Below are 12,066 nucleotides of genomic sequence, written 5' to 3'. Positions count from 1 at the left end.
TTCTATGTCTCCGCCATGTTGGGTATAAGATGCATCTTCTATCATGTAGAGTCTAACCATTGTCTATTATTCTCTTCTGCACAGTGACCCCTTCAATCATTACCCTAGGACCCCCCAGCCAGGAGGAAATAAGTGAGTGTCACCCCTTTATAAGTCCATAGTGGACTCTGGTTGTAGACATCTGGATCCAAAGCAATGGGGAGCCTGTAACCAAATATACTGCGTCATGTCACCGCCCAAATTGCCCACATTTGGTTTTCTTTAGGCAAAATACACCTACCCAAAATCTGCTTTAGTGGAGGCTACCCTGCCACAATAGGCTATGTTGGGGGGCTGCACATAGTAATTACTGGGGGGCTGTATATGTTTTTGCTGGGGGACTCTATATAGTGATTGCTGTGGGTCTGTATATAGTGATTGCTGGGGATCTGTATATGGTTATTGCTGGGGAGCTGTATATAGTGATTACTGGGAGCTGTATATAGTGATTACTGGGGGATCTGTATATAGTGATTGCTGGGGGATCTGTATATAGTGATTGCTGGGGGATCTGTATATAGTGATTGCTGGGGGAGATGTATATAGTGATTGCTGGGGGAGCTGTATATAGTGATTGCTGTGGGTCTGTATATAGTGATTGCTGGGGCAGCTGTATATAGTGATTACTGGGGGATCTGTATATAGTGATTGCTGGGGGATCTGTATATAGTGATTGCTGGGGGAGCTGTATATAGTGATTGCTGTGGATCTGTATATAGTGATTGCTGTGGGAGCTGTATATAGTGATTGCTGTGGGTCTGTATATAGTGATTGCTGGGGGATCTGTATATAGTGATTGCTGGGGGAGCTGTATATAGAGGTTGCTGGGGGGTGTATATAGTGTTTGCTGGTGGAGCTGTACACAGTAATTGTTGGGGGAGCTGTATTTAGTGATTGCTGGGGATCTGTATAAAGTGATTGCTGGGGATCTGTATAAAGTGATTGCTGGGGGAGCTGTATATAGTGATTGCTGTGGGTCTGTATATAGTGATTGCTGGGAATCTGTATATGGTTATTGCTGGGGAGCTGTATATAGTGATTACTGGGAGCTGTATACAGTGATTGCTGAGGAATCTGTATATAATGAATGCTGGGGGATCTGTATATAGCGATTACTGGGGGATCTGTATATAGTGATTGCTGGGGTAGCTGTATATAGTGATTGCTGGGGGCGCTGTATATAGTGAATGCTGTGGGTCTGTATATAGTGATTGCTGGGAATCTGTATATAGTGATTGCTGGGGGAGCTGTATATAGTGATTGCTGGGGATCTGTATATAGTGATTGCTGGGGATCTGTATATAGTGATTGCTGGGGGAGCTGTATATAGTGATTGCTGTTGGTCTGTATATAGTGATTGCTGGGGATCTGTATATGGTTATTGCTGGGGAGCTGTATATAGTGATTACTGGGAGCTGTATACAGTGATTGCTGAGGAATCTGTATATAATGAATGCTGGGGGATCTGTATATAGTGATTACTGGGGGATCTGTATATAGTGATTGCTGGGGTAGCTGTATATAGTGATTGCTGGGGTAGCTGTATATAGTGATTGCTGTGGGTCAGTATATAGTGATTGCTGGGAATCTGTATATAGTGATTGCTGGGGGAGCTGTATATAGTGATTGCTGGGGATCTGTATATAGTGATAGTTGGAGGAGCTGTACATAGTGATTGCTGGGGGCTGTATATAGTGATTTCTGGGGCCTGTATGCAGTGATTACTGGGAGTTGTATATGGTGATTACTGGGGGCTGTATACAGTGATTGCTGGGAGCTGTATATAATGATTGCTGGAGGGCTATATATAGTGATTATTGAGGAAGCTATACATAATGATTGCTGGGGGAGCTGTATATAGTGATTGCTGGTGTGTATACAGTGATTGCTGGGGGAGCTGTATATAGTGATTGCTGGGAGTTGTAAATGGTGATTGCTGGGAGCTGTATACAGTGATTATTGAGGAAGCTATACATAATGATAGCTGGGGGAGCTGTATATAATGATTGCTGAGGGAACTGTATATAATGGTTGCTGGGGGCTGTATATAGTTATTGCTGGGGGGCATATAGTGATTCCTGGGGAGCTGTATATAGTGATTGCTAGGGGGTCCGTATATAGAATTACTGGGGAGCTGTATATAGTGGTTGCTGGGGGAGCTGTATATAGTGATTGCTGGTGGAGCTGTATATAGTGATTGCCGGGGGATTGTATACAGTGATTGTTGGGGAACTGTAAATAGTGATTACGGGGAAATGTATATAGTGATTACTGGGGGAGCTGTATATAGTGATTGCTGGGGGAGCTGTATATAGTGATTGCTGGGGAGCTGTATATAGTGATTGCTGGGGGAGCTGTATATAGTGATTGCTGGGAGATGTACAGTATATAGTGATTACTAGGAGCTGTACATAGTGGCTACTGGGGGAGCTGTATATAGTGATTTCTGGGGGTTCTGTATATAGTGATTGCTGGGGGGCTGTATATAGTGAATACAGGGTGCTGTATATAGTGATTCCTCGGGAGGCTGTGTATAGTTATAGCTAAGGAGCAGTATATAGCGATTGCTGTTCCCTGTCTGGACTACATTTAAAGGGCCCCTTCCAGATTTTGCGCCCAGCAGCCCCCTACAACCTTAATTGGCCCTAGTGAGTTAGTAGAGCTGAGAGTGTCATTGTGTTTTATATCTATCTCATGGATATCATCATCTCTAATCTGTCTTATTTCTCGTTTTCTATGTGTCAGATACTAGTAGAATGTTCATACGCTAAATAAAAGTGTAGATAAACCTGTACCTTGATAATCTAAGCACATTGTCAACTCACTTTATCTCATAGCACAGAGGAGTGATGAAGTGTCTGCTTAGAGAGTCCCTGCTCACACTCTGGAATCTTACACTGATCATCACTTAGTGATCGGAGCTAAAATAGCAATTATACAAAATAAAATTGTAAAGTAAGAGGTTCAAAACTATCTTCATTGTGTAAACATCACTAGGGGATCAAAATTTGAGGACTTTTTTCATGGGGAAAATTTTTTAATGGTGATCGATATATACCAATCATGATAATAATGATAAGCGGTCAGCATAGCCATTTTTAGGGGGGGCTGTAAAGTATCTTTATTAACATCCTTTTATTACTCACTATATACTCAGCATGCACTCAGGCTCCACCCACATGACACCTAATTTGCATAAAACTATGACATCACAATGGTGATGACATCACAATGCCCTTCCGCCCTATATAAGGGGGGATGTGCTGGGGCAGTTCAGTTGTCTATTAGACAGCGACGATGAAGCTTTGGAGATTGCTGCTCCTGCTCTTACTGATGGTCACAGGTGTGGAGGGGAGGGTCCTCCCCAAAAGATCACCTGGTAATGGACATTTACTGTGTAACATTGGCGGCGGGGGGGCTTTTACAAAAGGTGAATCATTGGGAATTTTTTTTTTAATATAACTTTTGTAGTAGATTCCTTCTCCTTTGTCAGCCGCTGATTGACATGTAATGCCCCATCTCTCTTACACACAGCTTACACACAGCTTCAGTGTGTATTATATTGATCAGTTCCACAGCCGCTGCAGAGCTTCTTTATTTTACACTGTTAGTACAGGGGAGAGATTTGTGCTGCCCTTATGTCTTGCTCACAGAAGGAGAAGGATTTGCTATATACTGACAGTACTGGACAAGCGGGAGGGGCTATCAGTGGTGTCTTCTATGTCTCCGCCATGTTGGGTATAAGATGCATCTTCTATCATGTAGAGTCTAACCATTGTCTATTATTCTCTTCTGCACAGTGACCCCCTCGATCACCAACCTGCAACCTCGTAGCCAGGAGGAAATAAGTGAGTGTCACCCCTTTATAAGTCCTTAGTGGACTCTTGTTGTAGACATCTGGATCCAAAGCAATGGGGGCAATTTATGGAACTGTCTTTGCTGCCCATAGAAATGTAGCAATGGAGAAGTCCTTATAAATGAAATGTACACTGTGATTGGTTACTATGGGTAACACAGGAGTTTTACATTTAGAAGGTATCAGAGATCTCCCCTGTCAGGCTCCAGGGGTAGTGGACCCACTGGACCACTGCGGACGATGACGTAAGCCAACAGCTGGGACCGGAGTCTAAGTGGCATCCGGTTCTCATCCGAGCCCGCTGCAAAGCGGGTTGGACTTGCTGCGCCGTGGTAACACCAGGTCATTCCACAGGTGCGACTTTCTCCACAGTGGCAGCCAAGACAGGCAGGAGGTCAGGATGGGCAGCATGGGATCAGTGTCGAGGATGTAGCAACAGGTCAAGGCAGACAGCAAAGGAGTGTAGTCAGGAACGGAACCGGGGTCACAACGGGAAATCACTATAAACGCAAATGACATGGGAACAAAGAGGCTGTGAGGCACAAAGATCCGGCAGGGAAGACAGAAAGGGGGCTTGGAATTCATCAAATAGGGCAGCTGGCCAGTGGCAATTATCTATGCACTGGCCCTTTAAATCTGATAGACCTGGCGCGTGCAGGGAGCCGCGGGACACAACGGTGGATCCCAGCAAGATGAGTCGCAGCCGCCCGGACCAAGGTACACTGGGTCGCAGGGGCCCCCGTGACATCCCCTAATGTGTTTTATTAACAGGACAACCATAGATCTATTTGTGAAGCTTCCACATGACGTCTCATCCACCATCTTGTCTCTTTCTTCCCAGTTTTTGGATACACCGCCCTGGCACTAGTTGGTGTTTTCCTTCTGGCCGTGATATTGTTTTGGTGAGTATCCTAAATTTTCTACCCAATATTTTATCACAAACACATAAGTCATGTAAATTCATGATGTCCCCGTAATACAGAGGCAAATAATCAGTGACTCCCTGAAGGTTATAATTCCAGGCCCGGATCATTATCTGCCTTTATCCTCCATAGTCACGCGTATTCCTCCTATAAAAGCTTTTATTTGATGCCTGTTTTATCATTTCAGCTACAAATACAACCAACCTTTTCGTCTGAAGCCTACGGAGGACGGTGACCTTAAGGAAGTCGTGGTAGAGAAACCCCAATGTCTGAAGCCTACGGAGGATGGTGACCTTAAGGAAGTCGTGGTAGAGAAACCCCAATGTCTGAAGCCTACGGAAGATGGTGACCTTAAGGAAGTCGTGGTAGAGAAACCCCAATGTCTGAAGCCTACGGAAGATGGCGACCTTAAGGAAGTCGTGGTAGAGAAACCCCAATGTCTGAAGCCTACGGAAGATGGCGACCTTAAGGAAGTCGTGGTAGAGAAACCCCAATGTCTGAAGCCTACGGAAGACGGCGACCTTAAGGAAGTCGTGGTAGAGAAACCCCAATGTCTGAAGCCTACAGAGGGCGACCTTACAGAAGTTGTGGTAGAGAAGCCAGGTAACACTTACCTATCAGTAACTGAAACCCCTGTCCCGGGGTGTATATAATAGCTGATGCCCATGATCCCGATTGTATATAGTATCTGATACCCTGACCCCGGGTGTATATACTGCCACCCACACAGGCCACTTGTAGCTTTTTGGAATACAGAACCCGCCCTTTACTCATTAATCTTTTCAGATAGAGCTGGTTATGGGGTAGAGGGGCCCAGTGGCAATGATAGTTACAATCTTGTCCTTCATGTGTAACCACCCACAAAGAGTTGCATAAAACTGGAGGTTCCCTTTCATAAAGAACGTGGATAATTTAGATCCACAGAGTTATCCTCTCGCCTGTCCTACAGATGTAGCCGACCTAAACTTTTGGCAGACCTGGTGATCTTTGCTACATCTAATCTTCTGTGATTGGGCACATGTCTATTGTCTACTGATGGTTCATGTTTTAACTTGTTGCCGCTTTGTGAACCATATTTTCTCTTTCCAGATAAAAGCTTCCAGTCACCCCCTGACATTGCAGCCGAGCCGGCAGAAGTTTTTGGCCATGCCAGTTCCTGCACTTTGCCCCCAAAAGAAGTCAATGCCAAAAATCCTGTTGATATCACCAACCTCCAATATAAAAAGACTCTTGGAGAGGGGGCGTTTGGAATGGTAAGTGGCCGAAAAGTTATTTTACTTCCTGTCATCACCTATCTTCATCAAAAAAAATCTTTTTTTTCCCCTCAAAATTCTTGATCTGATCTATATTGCTTTTCCTCCAGGTTATACTGGAATCAGATCCAGCCAGTAAAGAACTTCTGGCTGTGAAGGTCCTGTCTAAGAGGAAGATGAAGGAAAGCCTGGGTACAGAACTGGAAGTCCAAAAAAGGACCTTTGAAGAAGTGGAATTCCAGAATAGGGCATTTAGAGAACTAGAAGTCCTGAAAATTGGCGCTGGAAGCCGCTTCCTCATGTCTTTGAGGGGCTTTCAAGAAAACATCTATAATTATAAGCTGGCAATGGACTATATGCCCAGAGGAACCCTGTATAGCCGGATGGAGGAATCTCAGCTGTTTAGAATCCAGACAACAAGGTACATTTCATATACTAGACTAGAATCATTGAGGATCCTAAAAATCTACTGTGGGAACATTGTAGTCCTAGAGCGATGGACAATGACACCCAGAGACATGAATGGGACACATGTCATTATCTTATGTGAGGTGTATGTAACCACTGATCCATCCTCTACTTTTCTACTCCACAGGCGGTTTGCGGCTGAGATGTTCTGCGGACTACAGTACCTTCACGATCATGGCGTCATCCATCGGTAAGAACGTGCACTCATCTCCCGGGACTCTTTCTCTTCTCATATATAAATTGTAGAATGTTCTCTCCATGAATTACCTGTTTCTTCTTTCTGCAGAGACCTGAAGCCGAACAACATCCTCCTAGATGACATCGGACACATCAAAATCGCTGACTACAGCTGTGCAGCCATCAATGTGTCTAGGGAGGACACAACAACAGGCTTCGTAGGCTCGATTGGTTACGCTGCCCCGGAGGTAAGGAACATAGAATCCCTATGCAGACAGTTGTTCAATGACCGGTCCTCATATAATTGTGTGTGTAATACCCTTCCCAGAATATTCTCTTATCTCCTGACTGATGTTCTTCCAGGTGCTGGGCGGGAAGCGGTACAACCATCAGGTGGATTCTTTTTCCTTTGGCGTCATCCTGTTCATGATGTGCGTAGGAGAAAAACCATTCTACAGCGAAGGCTCAGTGCTGGAATATTTCCTGTCACTGGTGAAGCAGGACCCTGCTTTCCCTCCTGGGATGTGCCCTGATGCCGTCAGCTTCATAGAAGGGGTAAGTAGTAGGAGAAGATGGAGAAGGATAGTAGTGGGATTATGAGAACTGCTCATAGACGTTGGACAATAACCTATTGCATTAATCATCATCATGAGGCACATTTACTTACCCGGTCCAGTCGCGATCCAGCGGCGGGTTTTCCGACGCTGATTCGGGTTCTGCCGGGATTCACTAAGGTCCGTGCGCCGATATTCACCAGGTGTCGCTGCTGCGCCGAGGTCCGCCGGAGTTCACCTGCTTTTTTCTGGTGTATGTGAGTGCTTGATCTTGCGACACAAATGGCTTTTTAAATTCTGCGGTTTTTCCGAATCCTTCGGGTTGTCCGGTGGCCTCGCCCCCGATTTCTGTCGCGTGAAAGTTGACGCGATTGCGCCAAAAATAGATCGCGTGCGCCACAATCACGTGAAATATAGCGCAAAGCAGAAATATTCGGGAAAAACCAGACGGATTCGCGGCTGCGGACCCTTAGTAAATGTGCCCCCATATGTCTAATTACCTCTCTTATTTTCTAGCTCCTGCACAAATCTCCAAGTGACCGACTGCCAATAACATCCGCCACCAGATCCCACCCGTTCTTTATCTCTGTTGACTGGGATGATGTGGAGTCCGGGAAGGCCCGGCCACCATTCCCATGGTTCTCTGTAAGTATAACACCCAGAGATCATAATGATATTAGTGCAGTTATAGACATACAGCCCTTATAGATATATACATTATATATGTGCAGAGATGATACTTAGACGTGTATATTTCTCTCCTTACAGGAGTAACAGCCACCAGAAGCGTCCAGGACCATTTATTCTCTACCGATTCCCACCACATATAGATTTGAGCACCAATTATCCAGGGATGTTATCCGATCGCCATATTTGGGGTCAGGAAGGAATTTTTTCCCCTAATATGAGGACAAAGCCATCCATAGTCCTCATGGGTTTTTCGCCTTCCTCTGGATAAACATAGCAAGGCATTACAAGGTTGACACTGAAGAACATCGCTCAACCACACTTGCTATGTAACACCTAGAAAGCTCATCCACTACACGGTGACAAATAAAGATCCAAATCTATATATACATTGCAAACATATAATGAGGCTTTGTCTTAATTATTTCAATATACAGAACGTATCATGAACTAATATTATGATGAGTTACACCCAGATATTTTACCTGGGAAGGATCTGGCTAGGGGTTCAGGATGGGGGAATAATGATAATCCTTATTTACATAGCACAAGAAGAGGGGAGAGATGGGTACTACCGATGCCAAAATAATAACATTAACAATAAAGTATAGAAAAAGAGCACACAAAAGATAAAAACACGTCTATGCCCAAAATCCCTCTTAAAATACCTTCGTAGAAACCAGTAACCAATGCACGCACAGTACAGCCTCAATGGAAACTGCCATACAATTCCCCAGTGAGAATCAATACAAATTATAGGCAGGTACGAACACTTCATAATTTCAGTAAAATAGGAGGGACCCCAAGGGGTGTGTGCCCTATATATATATATATATATGAAAATATATCCCCCATACACAAATACCTCAGCTGGATGGAATAAAACCAAATGGCGGCACTGGCGGTAGTTACAGACGCAAGTCCAAAGGAAACATCCTGTCTCCGAATCACTTCTGGTATAAGCAGGTCATTGCCATAGGCACTATTTACAATTTTACAATTTTATCACAAGCCTAAGCACTTACAAGCACCGGGAAGAAGATGATAAACTCCGGCAGACCTGAGCGGGGAAGCGACACATGCAGGATATCGGGCGCACAATCTTAGTGAATCGCTGCAGAGATCATTCTCGTCGGACAATGCACATTGGAGAAAGCACCAGGGACAGGTAAGTAAATGTGCCCCAATGTGCCTATGCTTGGCATCTTGTGGTTACTAGGTAACAGATGAGAGGAGAACACAGGATGGGTTAGTAATTTGAAATTTGGAGGTTGGGTATTTGTGAGAAATATGGCAAGGGGGAGGGGGGCCTTATACTGCTGAAATCCCCCACTTCCCTCCAGCCTCATCCCAATTAGCCAAATGGAGCTAGCTAAAACTAGCTCTGGCTCTGCTGGGGGTAGCTATTAAACAACACTTTGTGCAGCCACGGCGGCTCCAAAAGGCTGAGCTGATTTTCCCCCCATTTTCAAACAAGAGACAATGTGGCACATTTATTTACCTGTCCTGCGGGATCCCCGAAAGTGCATTGTCCTCCATGAATGCACATCTGCTGCGATTCACGAAGATTGTGCGCCCGATATCCTGCATCTCCACTCAGGTCCGCCGGAGTTCTCCATCTTCTTCCTTGTGCATGTAAGTGCATTGACTCGTGACACAAATTGAATCTTAAATCCCGTGCTCAGTCTGAATCAGTCGGATCATCTGACAGCCCGCTCCCCGATTTCTGTTGAATGAAAGCCTGCACAGTTTCCCCAAAATCAGATCGTGTGCGACACGATCCCCGGTTACACCTGTCACAGCCGCGCAATCCCCGAAAATGTCAGAATATCCAAAGAAAGTGCGGCCGCGGATCCTTAGTAAATAAGCCACATTGAGTCATGGAACTCTTTGACCAATGTGTTGATTTGGGACAGTTATGGAATTATGGTCCATCTCAGCTGAAGGGCAAATAAATTTTTGGAAGCTGTGCAACATCCCCCACCAGGGCCCAGCCTTTTCTCGGGGCCTAGAGTCAGCAAGGGCCCGCAGTACCTGAGTGGCTGGCGGTTGCGGCCTAGGCACGCTAGTGTCACGGTGCTTGGTATGGGGGAACCGGAGGGCTGTCCTACAGCCTGGCAGGTCTCCAGCAGGGTGGTGTTGGCAAGAAATGATGAGGGAGAGGCTGCTATAGCGGATCTCCCTGGGGCAACCTTTTGGTGTCTAGAGTATGAGTCTCTGTGTAGTGGACAGGGTGCCTGTGATGGTGACAGCCGTAGTAGCAGGGACCAGACGGAGGCAGAGGTTGAACAAAAACAACTTACAGTTCTTTATTGGAACCGACAGGAACCGCAGCAACGTGCCTTTAACAGAGTAGTGGATTGCTGAGGTGCAGTTGGAGGGAGCCACAGGAGGTAAATCGCCAGCCTGGATGCAGAGGGCAGGCTGGGAGGTAGCTGTGTCCTAATAGGAAGCTTCAGCTTGTCCTGGAGTGCTTCAGGTATCACCCTTGAAGGTAGGATGATACCCCTCACTAACTCTTATCTATTAGCTCCACTCTTCAGGCAGGGGCTAGGCTCTTCCTGCTCTGGTCTGGTATGCTAGCTGTATTGAGTTTAGACTGGGGTTACTCCAGTCTGCTTCTGCAGACCCCTAGGTCTGGCTAGAACTGGTCTCTTCTCTCTCCTGAGAGAGACTAACCTCTTCTGGAAGTTTTCCTGACAGGGTCTTGTAACTCCCCTGGTCAGGTGGTGGCTACTTCTCCAATTACATCTCAGCTTACAGAGAATAGAGTGTAATACATGTGATTGGATGACACATCTTACATCACATAAAACAGTTAACTCCTGCCTTCCTAGGCAGGATCTACCACTGCAATGTTCCCTTGTGTCCTATAAGGACTATGTAGTGTGATGTAGTGACATGCTGTGGGACGTATTCGCAACCACTCCTCCGCCTTGCATCGGCGAGGGTGTTGCAGCTGTATCCCCCTGGGGGTGGGCAGAGGTGTGTCTGCACCTAATATAATCAGACACCTCTAAATTCCCCTTGTCTTTTGTCTGGGAACCCATTTACCATCAAGTACAGAGGAATATCTTAAGGCGTGGAACTTTCAAATGAGTAAAATTCAAGTCAGCACAGTTTGTGGCACCTCTGAAGGAGGGGTGCAGCACCACCCAAAGGTCCTGGCCAGGTCCTTACATGGATATACAAAAATGGAAAAAGCGGGCAGTACTCCAAAATTCAAATCAAGCGTTGGTGATCTTTATTGGAACAAGTGGCGACGTTTCAGTGTAAGACACCTTTTTCAAGCAATTTTACAAGTGACCTTCACAGGGTATATATAGAAAACATAGGGGCAGATTTACTTACCCGGTCCATTCGCGATCCAGCGGCGCGGGCTTTGCGGTGGATTCGGGTCCGGCCGGGATTCATTAAGGCAGTTCCTCTGGCGTCCACCAGGTGGCGCTGCTGCGCTGAAGAGCATCGGAATGCACTCAAGTTCACCGGCCTATTCCTAGTGAAGGTAAGTGCAAGCTCTGCGACACTTTTTTTTTAAAAATGCGGCGGTTTTTCCGAATCCGTCGGGTTTCCGTTCGGCCATGCCCCCCGATTTCCACCGCATGCATGCCAGCGCTGATGCGCCAAAATCCCGAGGCAATACAGGTGCAAATCAGAAATATTCGGGTAACACGTCGGGAAAACGCGAATTGGGCCCTTAGTAAATGACCCCCATTGTGTGCAATATACGTAGGGGGGGGGGGGTCATTAAAGTACAAGTGCATTTTGTACAATAAATATACATCATCGTCTTAATACAAAGCATGTTTTAAATAAAGTGCATGAATGCAGTAAATACATATGTGAACACATATACTCTGTGCATGTAATTATATCATATTTAGTGACATATATTATGTGCAACTTTCAACAAAAAGGGGTTAAAATTACCCAGTATGCTGATGGATTAATCATCCAAGGCGGAGTCTAAGTGTCATGTGGTCCTCACCGGGGCCCTCCGCAAGGCAGGATGGTCTCGCTACGGCGTGGTACCACCAGGTCTTTCCACAGATGTGACTAGCCCGCGGTGGCAGCCGAGGCTGAAGTACCTTAACAGAAAACAGTCTCGT

At 45.8% G+C, this 12,066-nt stretch overlaps 1 protein-coding gene and 2 long non-coding RNA genes across 3 annotated transcripts in view; 2 read left to right on the top strand and 1 right to left on the bottom strand.

The window, feature by feature from the left end:
* LOC140078083 (uncharacterized) overlaps positions 1-12,066 on the bottom strand; it is a 932,690-nt gene that overhangs the window by 863,188 nt on the left and 57,436 nt on the right. The gene's annotated exons all lie outside the window — the stretch shown is intronic.
* LOC140076824 (uncharacterized) lies at positions 3,730-5,206 on the top strand. Its single transcript, XR_011849661.1, has 3 exons — positions 3,730-3,887; positions 4,737-4,797; positions 5,006-5,206. It is a non-coding gene; the product is annotated as an uncharacterized lncRNA (long non-coding RNA).
* On the top strand, positions 5,255-8,362 carry LOC140077445 (protein kinase C, brain isozyme-like). The gene is made up of 8 exons (XM_072124669.1): positions 5,255-5,263; positions 5,322-5,421; positions 5,908-6,071; positions 6,182-6,729; positions 6,826-6,964; positions 7,080-7,271; positions 7,787-7,915; positions 8,039-8,362. The coding sequence occupies exons 1-8, from the start codon at positions 5,255-5,257 to the stop codon at positions 8,042-8,044; spliced, it is 1,287 nt and encodes a 428-aa protein (XP_071980770.1). The 3' UTR covers positions 8,045-8,362.

This window comes from Engystomops pustulosus, chromosome 9 (assembly GCF_040894005.1).
Source record: "Engystomops pustulosus chromosome 9, aEngPut4.maternal, whole genome shotgun sequence".
In the NCBI taxonomy this organism is placed as follows: domain Eukaryota; kingdom Metazoa; phylum Chordata; class Amphibia; order Anura; family Leptodactylidae; genus Engystomops; species Engystomops pustulosus.
Note: the sequence above shows the minus strand (reverse complement) of the source record. Positions and strands in the feature narration are given on the sequence as shown.